Source organism: Chaetura pelagica, unplaced genomic scaffold (assembly GCF_000747805.2).
Source record: "Chaetura pelagica isolate M959 unplaced genomic scaffold, ChaPel_1.0 scaffold222, whole genome shotgun sequence".
Lineage (NCBI taxonomy): Eukaryota > Metazoa > Chordata > Aves > Apodiformes > Apodidae > Chaetura > Chaetura pelagica.
The window spans coordinates 868609-889713 of NW_009952711.1; the positions used below are offsets into that span (position 1 = coordinate 868609).

Genomic DNA, 21105 nt, shown 5'->3' on the forward strand with positions numbered 1-21105 from the left:
TCCCTACCATAGTATTTGTCTTGGAGGAATAATGCTTTTTGCAGGTTCACCTGAAAATTAGGAAAGTCTGAGAGTGTAGAATATTTTGTTTTCATGTCTTTGCTTTTTTTTTTTTATTGCCCCTTTTTTGTTTTTTTTTTTAGACGTTAAAAGTCAGTGTGTGGATGGTGAATTGGTTGAAATTATTATTTAAATTTCATTAAATTGTGGAGGTAGACATAAGTGATCCAAGTGTCAGCTGTTTCAAAGGGAAACAAAAAAATAAACTTGCTGCTATTCAACAGTTCTGTAGTGTGTTTGCAGGCTGTGAGCCCTTGCTTCTTCGTTGTCCCAATGCTGCTGCACAGAATTTTGCGTTTCTACATAACAAGTCAAAAAAGTTAGTTCCGTAGCTAGATTTTGGCTAAAATCTATAGTAAAAAAACCTCAATACCCCTCCCAAAAAACCCCACAACAAACAACAACACAAAAAAACCCCACCAAAAAAACCCAAAAACCCCACAAAAAAACAATCGCAAACCCAAACAATAAACAAAATAAACTAACAAGTAAATATTTATTTGCTACTTCCGATTTCCTTGTGTCTTAGTCTTGCTGGTCTAATCTTCACTCTTTAAGGTACTCAGTTAAGTTGGTCAACTGAGCTTCACTCCAGTGTATTAAAATTATTTTCTTAATATTGTTCAGTATTTTCCTGAGGAGGCTTTAGTTTAAGCACAGCATGTTATAGATCTGCTGAAATGAAACAAGTTTGTGCCTTTTTTTTAAGACCGTATGTGTTCTATTTCATACAAATCATCTAGATTTACCTTACTGTGTTTGACACTGGTGTTTTACAGTTTATGGTGGATAACTTTCTCTAACGCCTGGGATGCTGCAAGTTGTTTTTTTACTTAAAGGCTAAGGATGAAACTCCTCTCTCTCTCTCTCTTTCTTTTAAGGCATTGCTGATCCAGAGGTTTCAGAGTACATTAGTGATAGCGGAACACAACAATGAAACTCTTACACCCATTACGCTAAATACTATTACTGCGGCAAAACATGCTTTTTGCAGGTTCACCTGAAAATTAGGAAAGTCTGAGAGTGTAGAATATTTTGTTTTCATGTCTTTGCTTTTTTTTTTTTTATTGCCCCTTTTTTGTTTTTTTTTTTAGACGTTAAAAGTCAGTGTGTGGATGGTGAATTGGTTGAAATTATTATTTAAATTTCATTAAATTGTGGAGGTAGACATAAGTGATCCAAGTGTCAGCTGTTTCAAAGGGAAACAAAAAAATAAACTTGCTGCTATTCAACAGTTCTGTAGTGTGTTTGCAGGCTGTGAGCCCTTGCTTCTTCGTTGTCCCAATGCTGCTGCACAGAATTTTGCGTTTCTACATAACAAGTCAAAAAAGTTAGTTCCGTAGCTAGATTTTGGCTAAAATCTATAGTAAAAAAACCTCAATACCCCTCCCAAAAAACCCCACAACAAACAACAACACAAAAAAACCCCACCAAAAAAACCCAAAAACCCCACAAAAAAACAATCGCAAACCCAAACAATAAACAAAATAAACTAACAAGTAAATATTTATTTGCTACTTCCGATTTCCTTGTGTCTTAGTCTTGCTGGTCTAATCTTCACTCTTTAAGGTACTCAGTTAAGTTGGTCAACTGAGCTTCACTCCAGTGTATTAAAATTATTTTCTTAATATTGTTCAGTATTTTCCTGAGGAGGCTTTAGTTTAAGCACAGCATGTTATAGATCTGCTGAAATGAAACAAGTTTGTGCCTTTTTTTTAAGACCGTATGTGTTCTATTTCATACAAATCATCTAGATTTACCTTACTGTGTTTGACACTGGTGTTTTACAGTTTATGGTGGATAACTTTCTCTAACGCCTGGGATGCTGCAAGTTGTTTTTTTACTTAAAGGCTAAGGATGAAACTCCTCTCTCTCTCTCTCTTTCTTTTAAGGCATTGCTGATCCAGAGGTTTCAGAGTACATTAGTGATAGCGGAACACAACAATGAAACTCTTACACCCATTACGCTAAATACTATTACTGCGGCAAAACGTCTTGGAGGTGAAGTCTCTTGTTTGGTAGCTGGAACCAGCTGTGACAAGGTAAATGCTGTTTTCATGTGAATGAAAGACTCAATGCAGAGAAACAATGCTTGGTGGCCTCTCGGTCAGCCTGAAAAATAATCTGTAGCGAGAGGAACTGTGCCAGGAATTGGTAATCTGCTGGAAATGTACTGCGCTTGAACTGCTTCTCTTCTGAAGTGAAAATATGGGTCTAGATTTCATTTCACAAGGGAGAATATCAGTATCAGTTTTTAAAAGCTTAAGCAAGCAAATTTTTATAGGACTAAAGGACAAGTAAATTATAAAACACGATTTCCCTGTAAAGTCCGAAGGACAAATATTGCAGTGCTAAGAATCACACAGAACCTGGAAAGAAGCTTGCACTGCTCAAATGGAAACCAGCAGAAATGAAACAGCAGTGACAAATAGGGCTTCCGAGCATCTTGCTTTTACTAGTCAACTGCTGGTAGCAGTGTGAGAGTGTTTGCAACCTAAAATTCTGAAATTAGTGCTTCTTGACTTCAGCATTTCACTCCTGTCTAAAAAAATTTCTCGTGTATTAGCTGTTTCATTGTTAGTCTTATTTTTTAGTCTTAATGTGCAAAATCCAGAGAAAGTATATTTTGTAACAGTAAAAATACAATTAATTGTGCTGAATATTTTTCATACGAGGCTATCATTTGTGATCTGTTAACTCTGAAGGCAGTTTGCAGTACCTCATGCAGGAGATGTTCTTATGGCAGCTATTTCAAATATGGGGGAAAAAACCTCACTGGCTCTTCTAAGCTGAGACCCAGGTGTTTAGGGTGGAGACGTGGAAGCAAATATTTATCTGAATCAAGAAAAAAAAAATTACCTGATACGTCTGTCTTTTAGTTTCCTTGTTCTTTGGCACTGGCAGAGTAGAAAATGACTGCGAATGTTTTGTTATTTTTTTAATATTAAGAATATGGTGCATGTAATATATGTCATGTTGGGAAAAAGTACTTTACAGAAAATGAAAGTTTGGAGTTTTTTCAAAGCTTCTTTCTAAAAATCTGTATTGATAGGAGAAAAGAGCCAGTTACTCAAATACTCTGTGGCAGCTATTATGGAGCTTTTATTTATTTCCTCTTGTTAATTTTTGAGGGTAAACCGATACTCTGCAAACTCAGTAAAACTACACTAGTTCTGGGACAGTGCATGTGGTCTCCAGACACTGCTGTCAGTCCTCTTCTCTCTGATCTGCAGCAAGCCTTTTATCATTTAAGCTTCACTTCTCTAAATTTAAAGGAAAAAAATGCATAAACACAGCACTGAAAATCTACATCACATCAGTAGGCAAAGAGTCAGCTGCAAACAAAGGATTGCTCCTAAAATTTGGCCAAAGATCATAACATTGATGTACATTTGTGTTTGTCCTTTATGCTTGTGTGTTGGATAGGGCCTGATTTAAAAGAAAGTAGGGCTGGTTTCTTGAGGATTCTATCAGATTACTGAGCAATAATCCTCAAGTGTGATTGTTTTCGGCTGTTATAATAGAATATGAGATCATTGTGTTGTCCTGCACGCAGGAGACAAGCTTTCCCATATTTGCTTTTTGTAGTTTTTTATCCACAAAAATTCAGTTTCATTATCCCCTAAGGCATTATGGTGCGAGTCAGAAGATCTTTTTGTTTCATCAGGTTTGTTTTGATTTTGAAGTAACTGGACTTTTGTGTTCTGGTTGTGCAGCAGGGACTGTCTCCTGTTTTTTGTTTACAGTGCCTACCACCTTGGGGCTCTAGGTTTAGTTGCAGATTCCATGTGCTGTTATACCACCAACTAGTAATAATTTATGTGTAATCCCAGGTAGCTGTTATAATATCGAATAATAATAATTTGTTTGTAATCCTAGGTAGCACAAGAAGTCAGCAAAGTGCAGGGTGTTGCAAAAGTTCTAGTGGCTCAGCACGATGTATACAAGGGATTTCTAGCAGGTGAGAGTTGTTCTTACCTCTTGTCCAAAAGAAAGGGTATTTATATTTGCAATTGAACATAAAGTAGCTGTAAATTTTGTGCAATGTATTTTTATCCTCAGAGGAGCTGACTCCCTTGATTTTGGAAGCTCATAAAAAATTTAATTACACCCACATTTGCGCTGGAGCATCTGCCTTTGGGAAGGTAAGTAGATGCAACAAAAATTTCTTGTAGAAAAGACACATTTTTTTGTGTAAGGCTGTGAATCAAATACCTGAGAGAGGTCAGCCATGGACGGTTGGGAGTTTCAAAAAATGTTAGTCATTCCCTTAAGAAGTCATTAGTTAGAAACACTGGTCTGAGTCTTACTATGGGTGACTTGGACGAAGGAACAGCGTAGAAGAAATATTTCGTGGTAATTTAGTTCTACGTACACAAGGCAAGAAGTACAGTAACACAAAACAGTAAGTGATCTGAAAGCATTGTAAAAAATGTCAGGAAAAGTACAGTAAATTGAGATGAAAAATGTTGAGAGTGTGCAAACTTTTTTTTTGTGTAAAAAAAAAAAGAAACAAACAAAAAAAACCGCACACCAAAACAAAACAAAAAAACCCAAACAAAACCAATCAAAAAACCACAACCTGGTTTTTTTGTGTGCAAACTTTTTTTTGGTAGTGATTTTAGACATGATTTTAGTCGTGTAAATTGAAATCACTAAATATATATAAATTACAGAGGTCCGAGTCCTAGCCCAGGATATTTTTTAATGAAAACAGAATTTTTCTAAACTTGTTTCTTAAGGAACATGTTTTTAAGTATGTGGGGAACCTCAGTACTAACAGTCTGGTCAATGTTGTAGCGCAGCTGAAGTAGAGAAAAAGGATACTTCAGAAATCTTGCTGATGTGGGATAAATAATGACATCAGTTCTCCATCTGAGTGCTTTCACTTCCAGTCAATATCAATCCATATGCTTGTAGTTTTGCTAAGAGAAATCTTTAAATATCTTAAGTCCTGGGGTTTTCTATATTTTATTATAGTTTTTATTTCGATCTGCCGTGTCTTAGAGAAAGTTAATAGCTTTTGCTTTAAAGCTTATGCTTCTATATTTGAGTGCTTGATGTGAGTAAATGTTTCAGAAGTGAGTCCTTTGTGTGGTACTAGATTGTGGGGGAAACAGACAAAAAGCAAGCAAAGCACTTGCTGTCGTTAATTTCTTCATGATTTATGTTGCCCCTTTTTTTTCTTCTTTCCATTCCAAAGGTGCTAGGTAACTTTTTAGAGTCAATTTCAGAGCAGAAGAATATATATTTTAATACTAATTTTTATAATTTTTTTATTTTTTTTTGCTTTTGGGGAGAGTGTAGGGGCTTGTTTCCTTGTTTCCTTTTTATCTTCAGTAATTAGCTTCCAAAAATGCTTTTTTTAAATTCAAGTACCAAAAGCCCAGCAATCCATAATTGTCAAATTTCTGAATAAATGGCATCTATATTGAGTTTTAAACTATTGAAGCAAATAAGCCTCCTAATTTAAGATAACTGAATTAAGGTTTTGCTTACTGTAAATCTCATAAAATTTCTAACATTATTACAATAATGGGGTTTTATTTGGCTGCTAAAGCTACATTAGTTGCCCTAAAAAATATAATCTTAGTTGTGTGTGCCTTTTTACTAAGAGGCAGCATTATATGAAGTTAAAATCCAGACACTGGGCATTGTTTTACTAACCCTGTGCATTTTACTTTGCATTTACTTTGCTAACTTTTTAACTTCTAGAATCTAATTCCCAGAGTGGCTGGCAAACTTGATGTTTCACCTGTTTCTGACATTATTGAGATTCAGTCACCCAACATTTTTGTGAGAACTATCTATGCAGGTGAGTAGTCACAAAAAGTATGTGGTATTTCTGCAAAAAGGGACCCAATACCAGTAACTTTTCTACATAAACCCCTTGTTAAAATCTTGGAATATGATAGGAATTTTCACTTTACAATCTGAATTGCTGTGTTTCATGAAAATGAAACCTGAGAATGTTCTTTATGCTTCATGCATGAGAAAGCAAGTAATCACAACAACTTTGGTACTGTCAGTTAGAAACCACGTCTGTCACCTTGGCTAATAGTATTTGGTGGTCTCCTTTATACATACTGCATTTCTTCCTGTGCTTCTGATCAGATTTTGTAAAATGTAAGACATTAAGTTAATTGTCCAGCTTTATTTAATATGACTAGCATTAGTTCTGATTTAAGATAGCACAGGGTTATTTTTCATAGTTACAAAGACATTGAACTAATTACAATATTTAATTGGATTAATTTGCATTTATTTTCTGTCTTGTTTTTCTAATGTTTGTCTGAGCCTGTGTTTTAATTTAGATACGAGTTCATTAGCTTGTGTTTCTTGATTGTACCATGTGCATCAACGTGGTATTGCATTTTGAGTTACATGACCAGAGTGTGGTCTTTGTGTTGCACTTCTAAGCTGCTTCCCAGTAATTCACAGTTTCAAGGTGATTTTTTTTTATGAATAGCTGGTGGTGCAGCATTTTTTCTCTTTTAGTGTTCCCTGCAGCCTCCAGGGTGAAGTAAATAACTTAGATTGTACACTGTTGAGAAGAAACATAATCCTAGAGGTACTTGGAACAGGCTTCATGGGCTTCTGTTCTCATGAAGGCATGCAACAGGATAAAAGGTCCACTTTGAATTAGGGACACTGTTTAAGAATTATACTTTCAAAGGTTTTTTCTCTTCTGAAATTTAAAAGCTCATTCATAAGGGTTACTTTGAATGCTCTGAATCCTTTGGAAAAGAGCATTTGTTGGCATCCTATAGAAATATATTAGTATATTATAGAAATATATAGTGTATTATAGAAATATAGAAATATTAGTATAGCTAAAGAATAAATTAAAATGTTTGTAATCTGCATTTATTAAATGCCTAGGCTTCAAGTTTTGGTCCTCTAGAACTGCGGCTTTGGGAAGTCACTTTCTGAATGTTGCCTGTTCTAGAAGAACTAATGTATTTTTGGTATTCGTTTCATTTGTTTTTTAAAAGCAAAGTATGTCTGATAGTATCTTCTGTAAAAATATTATGGGACCTTTTATTTTTTTTTAGGAAATATTCTTTGCACTGTGCAATGTGATGAAGCAATTAAAATATTTACTGTACGAGGAACGTCTTTTGAGGCTGCACCAACAAGTGGTGGTAGTGCCAGTTTAGAAAAGTGTGAGTATTTGTTCTTTTGTTGTTTCATGCAATAGAGTTTTGCTCACTGCATGGTGATGGTTTGCAGAAGTATTTGTCAAAGCAAGCTGTCATACTCTTAACTTCATGCTTTTCATATGGGTACTTGCATGTTTTAGTGACGTCTGATAAGGGAAAATATGGGTTATCCAGTCACTTGCTATTTTTTTCTTTGGCCATAAGTGGCAATAGTCTGTGCCAGTTTCACTTGCTGCTCAAACCGTTGCCATTACAGTCTTCAAACTTTTCCTTATTTTAAGTTACAGCTGTTTGAATAGCCAGATTAGTTTTCAGAGCAAGATTAGGCAAAAATAAAGGTAGCTGGCTTTCCACAGTCTTGGTTTAATGGGTCTTATTTCAGTTGAGGTAGGTCATTACAGTGTCTAGCTAACTTAGTAACAGTTTAAATTGGTTTGAGAACACCAAATTACTGTTTTGTATCAATTTTAACTAAATCAGGTTAATATATTATTTTAATGAAGCCAGTGTAGCTTTGATAATAGAGAAATCCAGTCACAGAATTACGAAGTAATTTTTCATCTTAGTGCAGCTTGTACTATAGCTTATGGAAACAGCAAATGAGAGAGGCTGGTAACTGAGAGCCATAGGGCAAGTACTGATAGTAGTTAAAAGCTTGTGGTAGACTTGGTTATAGAACTAACTTCTGCCTTAAGTTTAAGTTTGAATGTAAAAGGTTGAAAATACATGCTTAATCCTGTTTCTTGTGGGTGTTTTTCTTCATCTGCTGAGTGCAGTAACCCCTCCACCACCCGTGGGCCTGTCTGAGTGGATTGAGCAGAAGGTGACTGAAAGTGATCGACCAGAGCTAACTAGTGCCAAAATTGTTGTATCAGGTGGTAAGTAGATAATACTGAAACGATCTCCTGTTGTATTTGGGTAATCTCCTGATGCTTTAGGTACCTCCTATATAAAAATCTGTAGCAGAACACTATAATGTGATACATTAAAAAAAAAAAAGGTAATTCTGAAATATGGCATAGGAGCCACTGGGAATGCACCCAACATATATGTTTCATGAAGTGGCAAAACGTGGGTTTAACATATGCTAATAGGCTTTGTAAGACCATTGTTGTATTTGTGGAATCCCTTTAAAATTATAGCAGTATGAAGTGGGTTTGTGTCCAAATCTGCCCTGTTTAAAATTACTGCTAATCATTACAGGCAATCAGAGCATTATTATGTAATGATTTTAAACCATTATGTTTGTATTCTGCTCTTTGGGTACAAAGTGATGGACTATTTTTTTACTGTGTGCCCAAGGCTGCAAAATTACTTCTTAGTTATGCTACTGCAGCATTTTGTACCTAAAGCCAGCAGAGGGAGCACAAATTAAAAATTGTTGTTTTGTGTGTATAAACCAACACCACTCTGTCTAGTTTACATAGAATGGTTTGGATTGGAAAGGTCCTTAAAGATAGATAGTCTAGTTCCAACCCCTCTGCTATGGGCAGGGACAGCTCATACTAGATGAGGTTGCTCAAAGCCCCATCCAACCTGGCCTTGGAACAACCCCTAGAACCATTCTATGATGAGTAAAAAACTTTGGTTTTCCTGTTTTCAGAGAATGATCTTCATGGTGCTGTAGGCAGAAAGTAAGCTAAACAGTCATGTTGGTTTATATATGTGAAATAATATTATTAATCACACAGACAAAGCTAAATCTCCAAATATTAAATAATGTTTGATAATGCAGCCAAAAAACCCTATGCAAGTGTGTATTTGTGCCTTTGCAAATGCAAGACAAAGTTTGTGTAGGCAATTATAAAAATAATACAGCTTATTATGTTCTTCTGTTCATCTTTTTTTATTCTTAATTTTTAAGGGAGAGGCTTGAAGAGTGGTGAAAATTTTAAGTTGCTGTACGATCTTGCGGATCAACTGCATGCTGCAGGTAAGCTTGTTTTCTTCCTTTTTTAACCCTGGTTATTAGATTTAAAAAGGTCACATTAAGGTGGACATTGTTTTTAAGTCTTATTTTTGCATCTCTATCAAATAAGCTCTTAAAATCCTGTTTGTTTAGTTGTAGATGAAGTTTTGTCGTGTCCTTGTGGTCAACTGTGCATTTAAATGCCCATGTATGAAGCAAAATGCAAAACTAATATTCCCTGTCCTTCTCAAATCTCCTGAGCATGAGCTCACAAACAAAGCCAGAAGCTGTATAAATTTAATTTGTCTTGGCTCACTTTGAAGAGCAGATATTTTCTTCCTATTTCCTTACATACTCCCTCTTTACAGAATCCCTTTCACAGTTCTTGTAGTTTGAGTGGCTCTTTTTGCCATGCTTTTGTATTAACAGGAGAAAGCTGACCACGTACAGTATTTCAGCAAAGTATTTTAAGTGAAGGTTGGGCAAGGGAGAGGAACTGTTTGCCTTAACACTTTAACTAGGTTAGTTTGAGATGTAATAATAAGCTTAGTTTTACAAGAATAGCTTTGTTTTGAATTAGTGGATTCACTAACTAAAAGTCCACGTGGCATTTTCAAGTTTACTTGGATACTTTACTGGGCCTGACTTTCGAGCTCCACAGCAATATTCAGACTTGGAGGAACATTATGGGAAGGCATTTGTGGGAAAATCTTTTTTTGACAGAGCCACAAGAGAGAATAATGGAAATATGCCAGACTGCCTTCCTCGGTTTTAAATATATGATTGTTTGGTGCCGGGAGCAAGGATTTCCTGTGGCTTATGAAGTGCATTAGTACTTAGTATTTGGAAGTTTTAGCCAGTGGTATAGAGAGGGATTACAAGAAGAGCTCTTAAGAGGGAAGTTTCTACATGTGTGCCCTTAGAGTGTGGGACTCTTCAGTAAAATCCATGTGCTTTTATGGTGATATAAATTTGGCTCGCTAATATTTTAAAGAAAACACTGGAAATATTTTCTTTCAACTAGTTGGAGCTTCCCGTGCAGCTGTTGATGCTGGCTTTGTTCCTAATGACTTGCAAGTTGGACAGACGGGCAAAATAGTAGCACCAGTAAGTATGGGAATATCATCCATAAAAGAGTTGTGATATTTTCTAGCATGCGTTTTTCCTTCAAAGCAAATGATTACTGTACACACTTAGCTCATTTCTGAGCCTAGCAGGAAAGTCCTACTGTGCCCAGCTTGACATTGTCACTTTACCATGTATTTGCAAAACTACAGCAGCAAGCTGTGATGGAAATATCTACTTTGGGTCAATGGTAAGTGTTCTGCAGACATTTTTTGTCAGTTTTTGCACACTGGATTTTTGCATAGTTGCCTGTGCTGAATCTTTTCTAGTTTTCTGTCAGCTGTCATTAATATACCAAAAGATGTCATTGCCAGAGTAAACTTGAAATTATATTGACATGTGACTTGATCCCTGGGAAGTGTGCTTTGGGTTTGTTGTGGGTTTTTTGGATTTGTTTTTTTTTACAGGTGATAATTTTTTAAAAAGATTTTGTTAGCTGTAACTGGATTGTTGCATTATATTCTAAGCAAAATTTCTTTGTAAGAGATAGAAGTGCAAGAAAGTGAAGAATAATATACTGGTTGGTGGCTGTAGAGTGAAATACCAAGAAGGGCTTACTCTGAGTGGCTTCATGTTGGGAAATAACCCACTGCATGTCTTTATTGCTATGCATCCTGATGTCTCAGGGGACTGATTACTATCCCTGTGTCTTGTTGGATCTGGGAGAGGCCTTTCTGTCATTTAGAAGTCTGGTACGATTTTTGTTGCTACTTGTGACCTGAAATGGGGTAGAGAGCTAAAGCACAGTTGAGCATTTGTAAATAAGAAGGTACAAATGTAGGTCATCTCAGTGTGGGGTAGAACATGCACTAGCACAAGCTGAGATGTGGTGATCATGAACAGGAGTAGGGATTGTGACTGAGAACACAGCAGCTATGGCAATGTCTGATGTACACTTGGAGATATATAACCAAGTAAACATGTAGCCTTTCAGAAAGCGGTTCTTTTTGCACATGTACAGCAACAGAAGGCACAAAAGACCAATTTTTTATTTGGTAGTGATTTAATGAGACCAGAAAGGGAGAGTGAACTGGAACTTAGTAGAGAAACTTGTCATATTTCAGCTGCTGCATTTACCAAATCACAATAATATAACTAATACTAAAAAGCCATAGATGTCCTGAGCCTTGCTAGGATCTTTGTGCCATTAAGAGCTGCAAATTCAAGAACTTCAAACCATGACTTTTCCAGTAATACATCCCACAGGGTAGAGCAATACTTGAAGATAATCAAGGGAAAGCATTTGTGATTCCTGGAGTTGGCTGTCAGTTCTGCCTTCTGGGTTTTCTTGAACTTCCTTTGAATCATAGAATCATAGAATCTTAGGGGCTGGAAGGGACCTCGAGAGATCATCTAGTCCAACCCCCCTGCCAGAGCAGGGTCACCTAGAGTACATCACACAGGAACTCATCCAGGTGGGTTTTGAATGTCTCCAGTGAGGGAGACTCCACAACCTCCCTGGGCAGTCTGTTCCAGTGCTCTGTCACTCTCACAGTAAAAAAATTTTTTCGGATATTCACCTTGAACCTCCTATGCTCCAATTTACACCCATTACCCCTTGTCCTATCACTGGTCATCACCGAGAAAAGCCTAACTCCGTCCCCCTGACACTCACCCCTTACATATTTGTAAACATTGATGAGGTCACCCCTCAGTCTCCTTTTCTCCAAGCTAAAGAGACCCAGCTCCCTCAGCCTTTCCTCATAAGGGAGATGTTCCACTCCCCTAATCATCTTCGTAGCTCTGCGCTGGACTCTTTCGAGCAGTTCCCTGTCCTTTTTGAACTGAGGGGCCCAGAACTGGACACAATACTCCAGATGTGGCCTCACCAATGCAGAATAGAGGGGGAGGAGAACCTCTCTTGACCTACTAACCACACCCTTTCTAATGCACCCCAGGATGCCATTGGCCTTCTTGGCCACAAGGGCACATTGCTGGCTCATGGTCATCCTCCTGTCTACCAGGACCCCCAGGTCTCTTTCACCTACACTACTCTCCAGCAGTTCAGCCCCCAACCTGTACTGGGACATGGTGTTGTTCTTCCCCAAATGTAAAACTCTGCACTTCCCCTTGTTGAATTTCATCATGTTTCTCCCCGCCCAACTCTCCAACCTATCTAAGTCTCTCTGAATGGCAGCACAGCCTTCTGGTGTGTCAGCCACTCCTCCCAGCTTAGTGTCATCAGCAAACTTGCTGAGGGTACATTCTATACCCTCATCCAGGTCGTTGATGAAGATGTTGAACAACACCGGTCCCAGCACCGACCCTTGTGGGACTCCACTAGTAACACACCTCCAACCAGATTCTACCCCATTGACTACAACTCTCTGACTCCTTCCTTTCAACCAGTTCCTAATCCACCTCACTTCCTGGTCACCAAACCCATACCTGATCAACTTATCCACAAGGATGCTGTGGGAGACGGTGTCAAATGCTTTACTGAAATCAAGATAAACCACATCTACCGCTCTACCATCATCTATCCACCTAGTAATTTCCTCATAGAAGGCTATGAGGTTAGTCAAACATGATTTACCCTTGATAAAACCATGCTGACTGCTCTTGATGACCCCCATGTCCTTGATGTGCCTGGAGATAGTGACAAGAACAAGTTGTTCCATCACCTTTCCAGGGATGGAGGTGAGGCTGACCGGTCTATAGTTACCCGGGTCCTCCTTCTTGCCCTTGTGCTTATGACTTCTTTTAATTTGAAATGTGAATAAGCGGTGTTTGCTGATTTTGTTAATTTTATTTTTTTTTTCTAAGTGCTCATCAGAGGCCTTCTGATGAGAGACCTGGTGGGCCAAGTGTAGCTGTTTCTAGGGACATGTGAATGTTTATCCTGTAAAGCTATGTGACAACCAGCTGTTACCAAAACCAGCTTCTGAGAAACAGACCTATTAATAAGACTTAAGGTCTGACCGTTTGGTTGCGTTTTGTGTGCTTCCAAAATCTCAGTAGCAGTGATGTCAACCTTTGCTGTGCAAGAAGATTTTGAGGCTTTACAGATAATAAATGCTACCCTAATTCTTCTTTCAGGTGGTGTCTTTTTTTGTGTGCATAGTATGTAATTGTTATTTTTTTGGACATAGTGCAGGCAAGTTGTAGCCCCCCATGTGATGCTTCCTCTTTGCTGAGGGAACATTTGTATTTAACTATGATGCGCTTTCTTTTGATTGCAGCACAGGCATAAGTGCCAGTGTATTGCAGCTATGGGTTTCAGTAAGCTAATCACCAGTAAATGCAGGTGCAACACCTATAGAAATTGCAGGTTCCAAAAGAGGCAGTCTTGAGTTGATTGTCATTCATACAAACCTTTGAAAACCAGGGATTAACCTGAGTGCATTCAGCTGCTTACTTTGAGAGGGAATGAGATGAGACAGACCATCCTTAGTTCTTCACTACCCAGATATCCAATAAGGAGTGGAAAGTGCTAATTCGAAGGCAGCTCAGCTCTGGTTTGTTTGTCTTGAGGCTCAACAATGAACATTCCTTCCAGAGTCAAGGGCATATAAACGATTACATTGAAACAAGAAGGACTAGGTTCTGATGAAGACATAGTGCTGTAACTTGCCACAGATGGCTTATAGCAGGATGTTAAAGTTCTAAGAACATACAGCCACATCATAGGATCACATTGCTGTCCTCTTCTACAGGGTTGTTAAAATAGCCAATAGTCAGGACTGAATAATGGATGCTTAACTATTTTGTCAGTCAGTGATGCTAACCGACACAACTGCATGGTGCTGTATCTTCTTGTCAGCAGGTTGATGCATTTTTCTCTCATCTCCCTCCTTAACAAATATTTATTAGGGAGTGAGTTATACAGAGTACTGAAAATTCATCTTTCAAATTGTTCAAATACTTACGGATCTCAGAGTACATGCAGGGACAGCATACAGTGGCTTAGAAAATATTTTATGGTCATTATAATGAAAGTGCAAGATGAATTGATTTTAAGCTCTCAGAGTTGCTGACGAGAGGGATTATTTTTTCAATGTGCTGGACAGATATCTTAAATATGAGGTAGTTTAGAGCTGCAGACTCTTAATTTCGTGTTCCTAATTCCACTTCACAGTCTTTTTTTGATACTTTAGATAGAAAATAAGTGTGTGTGGTGGAAGATAAAAGTCCACTAGAAGAAAGAGTAGCGCTTTCTGATCAGATCAAGATTATGTTGGCTGTTTGACCAGTCCTCTAGAAGATGACTGCTTGTCTTTCTATGAGCTGTGCTTGGTATCAGTAGCCCAGGGAGAGCTCATGCTGTTTTATCTGGGAAATTGCAAAGCAGCTTTGTGCATTGCCTAACTATATAAGTTGAGAGTTGTATTTATTGTTGAATGATGGGCACACTGTGTGCACTCCTGCACATGTGGGCTGAAAGCAGGGAAAGTATTTTGGACACAGAGCCTGTTGGAGATTGAGGCGTATTTGCTGTCCTGTGCAGCTGTTAGTTGCTGATGGGAAAGTATCTCAGCATATGCTCTTGCCCTTCTATTAATAGGCTCTTGCCCATTCTCAGTGGAGGATGGGAGCACATTGTTTTTGAGGGACTCTGGAATTGGGTCAATGTTGAGGCTACAGAGGGAGGAGAGTAAGTCACAAACTTGGGAAGAGGAGGGGTACATCTATTGCTGCTTTCTGTGTGTGACTGCGTTGGATTGCTCAACTTTGAGCTTTTGTTCATGTTGTAATTTATGCATTTTGCTGATTTTTGACTGACTTTTTCTTTAAGAGTTGTTTAATGTTTGGTGTATTATTTTTGTTAGTAGCTTTTTTAACCTGTTAATTTCAGGCGATTGCACCTCCTGTTTGAACATTCTGTCTTAGGAAAGAGGAAGCTGATTTGTATTGATGAGACAGAAGGACATTTTTAGGCATTAGTGGATGTATTAAAATAAAAAAATGTTACTTTCTTAATTAAAAAGTATTTTAATACATTCAGTGTCTTTAATCAGTGACAACCATTTTAGGAGCAGATTTTTAAAAAAAATTAGAAGCCAGTTGTTTTCCACTATTTCTTACATGGAGGTGTTCTGCAGAGAAATGGAGTTCTCAGATTAAGTACTGTGTGTAGTTTCTGTTTAAGAAAAAAAGTCCATGTAAAAATGTTCAAATTAGATGGTTTTGGATAAAAATGTCTTTCCCAGGAGTGACTGCTGTTAAGGATTAAAGTACATCCAGTTAGAAAATACTAAATTCCTGTCACAAATCAAGCCTCCCACCACTAATCCAGAGTAACTGGTATTTTTAGGTAAGAAATTTCAAATAGTTAGGGATGTTAGTTTTCACAGTAAAAATCTCCCTGGCTCTGTCTAGTTCACAACCCCCCCCCCCCCCCCCCCAAAACCCCAAAAAACCCCACAAAAACAAGAACAAAAGGGGGAAGGAGAAGAAAGAAGGTAATGTTTTTCAGTTATTTAAAACTTATTTATGAATGGAACATGCCTGCTTCATTTGGTAGTTCAGTATTAGCTTTCCTTACCCTAGGTATAATTAGCAGCAGTTTTAACAGAGAAGCATGGAATCTTTTTCATGAACTTGTATAATTTGTGTAATACTTAAAAAAGTGGACTGTTGTGAGAAAAGGAAAAAGCAAGTGCTGTGAGCCTGAGGTAGCTTCTGTGAGTTTCTGAGCTGTGTGACCTTTGCAGTTCATGTTTGCAAGGAAGGGACATGAGGGGGATGACTGGAGGATGATTGGATGTCTGCACAGAGAAGTAACATTCATGGGGCTGGTAGTTACTGTCTGGGACCTGAGTCTTCCTACTGGAGCAGCATCTCTGATTGAGGTGGCAAACTCTACGCTGTGTGTAATGTCACTAGGCACCTATATGTGGATACCCAAATTGTTTCCATGGTCTCTCAAGTTTTCCCTTGTGTCCTCTTCTAATTCTTTTCTTCCTTTAGCTTTTGAAGGATGATGGGGGGTTGTACTGGGATTATCTTGCTCTCAACTTCTTCCCCCCAGAAAACAAACAAAACCTCAGTGGCATTGAGTTGTTTGTTTGTTTGTTTGTTCAGAAAGTATATGTCATTTTAGGCTGTTTATTTTGTTACCCTCTGACCTTGTGAAGGATCTGCTGCTGCCTGAAAGGCATCCTTATAATTTAATCTCTTCAGAGTGTAAATGTTCACTTGGTTCTTCTTAAAATTTGTTTTCCTCTATTGAAGTCTGTTCTAAAGCTGCTTTGGCTTTTGTTATGGATTTTCCTAACTGGCAATAGAGAAGGTGTGGCCAGAGCAGTATTTTACAATTGTTGGGCTCAAGGTGTCCATCTGGGATTAGCCATTGGTGGGTCATGGCTACAAGACACAAGGCCTCACCTTCCCCATCTCAGACTATATTGTGAGGTTTTCTTCTTGAGGAGGGTACAATGCTGAGAGAGTCCACATGGCAGGGAAAGCACAGCCAGGCAGGACTGCTCTTTCAGGTGACAAGAACCTGATATGGAAGGCAGGAGTTAGGAAATGCATGATGTAGTAATAATTGACACTGGATTAGATGATTGTGCTAGAAATGTGATATGATTGCCCAGAAGGCAGATGTGTTTGGATATTGCACAGGCTGAGAAACCTCGGGTGGGGAAGGCACATGGGAACTCAGTGTCATTCTGATAGGGTTGCCAGGAGTGAACATGCTGACCTGCTTAGCTTTAGTGCTTATGCTTTGATTTCGTACCAGAGGGTCTCTCTGGATGTAATAGACTGCAGGAGCTTCAAAAAGGAGACAGGTTGACAACAGTCAGGAGTTGACAGTAGTAATGAGGGAAAAAGAGGTGGTGTAGAGGTGCAGCTTCAGTTGAGGTGCTGAAGATGTTGATTCAGCTGAAAGGCACCAATGCTGTAGAAGAACAGGAATACCATAAGGTGTTACATTAGGTAGAAAATGCAGGAGCTGGATGAAATAAGAAGCAGGAAAAAGAAAACTGAATAGCAAGGAGGCGTTTCCTGGCAGAGAGATACATGAAGATGCAGAATGGTCTCCTACAGAGCAGTGAAATTCCTGTTGCTTCACTTCTTTTATGAGAGGATGGGACACTTTCTGAGCTGATACTTTACTAGTCAGTCCCTTTCACTGCATTGAGTGGTTTTTTTAGCACTTGTTAGTAGTCATCTTGCTTTGGGAGAAGCAGGAAGGGGGAAAGACAGTATCAGGTTATTTACATTATTCCTGTATTTTGTATTTCTTTGTATCCAGTGACAAAGCAATCAAATACTTCACCTTGCCTGGTTTTGTTCTCTCTAAAGTGGTTGACTGGCTCATGGTTTCACTGCATAATAAGTGGATGCTTCACTCTTCCTCAGTGTTACTTCCCATCACTTTGCTTAGGTTAGCATCTGTTAAGTTTTGTTTCCCTTCACTCTTTTGGGGAAGTGTCCTACTCCTTGTTTATCAAGAAGGTCTTAATTAATTCCTTGTTTGTTACACATACAAATATTGAGATATATTGAAATACTAAGAATATTGAGATACTGAAGTTTCTGTATTAAAATGTATGGTACATTGCTTAATTTCTCCTACCTTCATCTAGCTTCTCTGTAGGAAGGTGGTGTTAGTGCATGATGTTTGTGGGTTTTATTAACAGGCTGGCAGGTGCACTTTCATTGTATAAATGGCTGAGGCTCTTAGGTAGCTAGCAGATGGGAACAGCATTGGGAAAACTGACCATGCTTGAGAAATTGTTTTTGGAATATCTCCTTTGATAATTGGCTGTTGTACCTTTAGAGAAGCAAACTTTGGAGAGCTGTTTGTATGCAGCTGGGACTGAATTTGCAGACTACCTTTCTCTGACTTGCTAAAAAGCAAAGGATTGACAGCCCCTTTCATCCTGCATTATCCAGTGTAGCTTTTAACTCCAGGAAAACTATGTTCACAAATTGATGCTCTGCTCCTTTGGGGTTGGTGCAGAAACATTAAATTGTACTAAAATATTCATATGTGAGTGCATTTAGCTGAAAGCAATTGATGTGCTTTTCCCTAGAGAGGAAAAAAAAAATTCTGTATGGCCCTGCACTCCAGCAGACACCCTAACCATGCTTAAGAGTAATTACATAGCTTGGCTGATCAAAGGTTCTTAAAGTGAACAAGAAACTATTTGGGGTTTAGTGTAGTAATGTGTGTGTCTTGAATGGAACATACTCAGCTGCATCAAAGTACTGCACACTGGATAACTGTTTGATATACAGTGTAATGTATGTGTATTTCATTGGGTTGAGAGCTTGTAATTGGAAGGAATCTCTTATATGAAGCACTTTGCATTACAGAGATTTCTTTCTAAGTTCATTGTCCTTTCACTCTTGCAAAGAAAATATCTGAGCTGCCTTTAAAAGGCGTAAATGGACCAAAGGGGTTTATTAAACTAGCCAGTTTAAAAGCATGCTGCTGGTAGGGCCATGAATTGATGGCACAGTGAAGGTTCTCAATGTAATTCAAAAGCTGGCACAGAAATCAATAATAGCTGCAAAGTAACCACCTCATCTTGTGCTGCCCCTGTGCAGGATGCACAGTAGTCTCTTAGGGCAGCCTTCAAAGTCAGGGTGAGTTGCAAGTAAACACTGTTCTTGTGGTTCTCTTAAGCAAATGTACCTGATGTGCCCCAAGGCAGTATTTTAAAATGTGCATAAAAGCAGAAATGTAGTGATAACTATATGCCACAGATTATTTTATGAATAATTGGAAGAACTAGTATGCACAGGACAATACTGGCAATTAGTCATACACATAGGGCACCATGGTGACAGTCATCCAAACAGCCTGTAACCGGCTGTGGGAACTCTGGAGCCAGTCATGCAAAACCATGCAGGTGAAGTCTCACGGGCTTGCAGTAGATGCTGATGTGTAAGGTGGGTACATTTAAAGGAGAAATAAGGGCTTAGGGGGTGACCAAAGGTGATTTTTTTCATTTTAATGACTTCCTACAAGACTTACTGTGGTCAAGTTTTTGAAAGTTTATGGAAAAGCCAGTACCAGATAAGTACTTCAATTAGCACGTAAGAAGTTGGATTCTGGATTTGGAATCCTGCCTTTGATTAGGAATACATTTGGGACTTGGCATGTTGTTTCTTAGTGTTGTGATGAAAATCTGTGCTTACAGACTTAGAGATCTCTGTCAGGGCCCTGGCTCCTCCTAGAGTTTTGTGGGCTTGTCATGATGCTGTGATATACAGTAATTATTTCCTGTTTGAAATGGAGTTACTGTGAAGCAAAATCATTGTCTAATATGGTGCCATGCTCTTATGCCATCAAAACTTGTTCTTCCCTTGTCTTTAATTGCTTTTGGGGCTTCATCTTGTATGGAACAGTTCAGGGCACCCCTTGGTGCACAATCTGCCTGCTGTTTTGTTACACCAGTGTCCTGTGGCACGACGCTGGCAGCAGCTCTTCAGTGAAAACCTGCCTGTGCCGAAGCACTAGGGAGCTGAGAAATTCCACTCCATGTCTTGGACTTTGACCTAAGTGCCTGTAGTTGTAGGCTGTGGATCTGCCACCTGACAGCAGTCAGACCAGCCTCCATGGATTCCAAAAAGCAGGAACTTGAAGTTGGGTGTTTTACACCATTTTCATTGGCATCTGAGAGGTGTGGTCTGGACTCTGATACATGCCATTTTGTGCCTTGGCATGGGTTTCCTGTGTAGATGAGCTCTGAAGGACTGAGCTCCTTCCAGACCTTCATGTGCACTCTGTGTAATGGCAGGCATGGCATGTAATGTAGGGAAGGGACACTGAAAGCAGATCAGTGCCACAGAGCAGTTTTAGTGCTTCCCGCACTTCACAGTGCTGGAGGCTGCAATCCTGGCTTGGAGCTTTGAACACAGTAGAAAGGACAGGACTCAGCAAAAGCTGTGAGAGAAGTTAATGATTTCAGGGAAAACCCTTGTTTGGAGCTTTGAGATCCAAATTTTGTGAGTCTTTCATGATGTCTTTGGACAACTAGTTGAATTCTGTCCTTGGGAAGTACAGAACAGTACTGAATCTTTATCATTCAGACCTTGTAGGTCCTTTGTTTCCCTCCTCAGCTGCAGAGTAGATTTAAACTTAAGAGTGAAGCAGTGTAGAGCTTTTATAAGAAACATGCTGTCCTATGTGTTCTTGTATGAAAATATTACTGAGGTGATACACTAAGTGTTACAGCCTACTGCATGGACCAGTTTTTTTTATCCAGAGAGTCAAAAGTATGTAACCTAGAAGGGCCTGGCAGAAGTGCATGAAAAAGGCTGCTTAGACAAGACTGACAATTTACAAATGTCCTTTTAATGAAACATCCTTGTCTTTCCTAGATACTTTAATAGAATCTGTACACAGGCGTCTGGCTCCTCGTGAGCTGGATTCTTTCCAGAGACTCAACTTCACAAAGTTAAACGGACTGATAAGAGTATCTGGCAGTCTAGATGGCTGGCACTTAATGAATTGCTCTGAAAAAAAAAATAAATGAAATTACAGTAATGTGTTCTTAAAAAGAGCTTGTACTAAAGACTGTATGATGTTAGAGTAATTTCTCCTATAATCCCTGTTCTTTTATTTGGTATAATTAAAATATTGCGTTCTTAATCATAAGTTCTTATATGCTGTATTATGTTACACTGCAGCTGTGGTTAAAATGGGTTGACTTCTAGTAGTAATCTACTGGGGAAAAAGCTAGTGAGGCTAAGACATTTCTGAGTGTGTTTTTGAGGAAATACATAGGCTGGGTTTTCATTTCAAAGGAAACCTTTTATCTGTTTCCTGCTCTGTTTGCCCTCCCCTTGAATTTTTACAGGAGAAAAATTTCATAGATTGTATTTATCTATTCTTATTTAAAAACTGATGTAACAGGTGAAATGTGTAGCTGGAGAAACATCAGAAAG

At 38.5% G+C, this 21105-nt stretch overlaps 1 protein-coding gene across 1 annotated transcript in view; it reads left to right on the forward strand.

Moving 5' to 3' along the window:
* Positions 1 to 21105, forward strand: part of ETFA (electron-transfer-flavoprotein, alpha polypeptide) — a 47154-nt gene that overhangs the window by 20779 nt on the left and 5270 nt on the right. Inside the window, exons 5-12 of the mRNA XM_009994496.1 lie at positions 1953 to 2102; positions 3940 to 4021; positions 4123 to 4205; positions 5776 to 5875; positions 7116 to 7226; positions 8000 to 8101; positions 9088 to 9156; positions 10157 to 10239. Of these exons, the coding sequence (XP_009992798.1) occupies positions 1953 to 2102; positions 3940 to 4021; positions 4123 to 4205; positions 5776 to 5875; positions 7116 to 7226; positions 8000 to 8101; positions 9088 to 9156; positions 10157 to 10239 (780 nt within the window). The remainder of the gene's footprint in view (positions 1 to 1952; positions 2103 to 3939; positions 4022 to 4122; positions 4206 to 5775; positions 5876 to 7115; positions 7227 to 7999; positions 8102 to 9087; positions 9157 to 10156; positions 10240 to 21105) is intronic.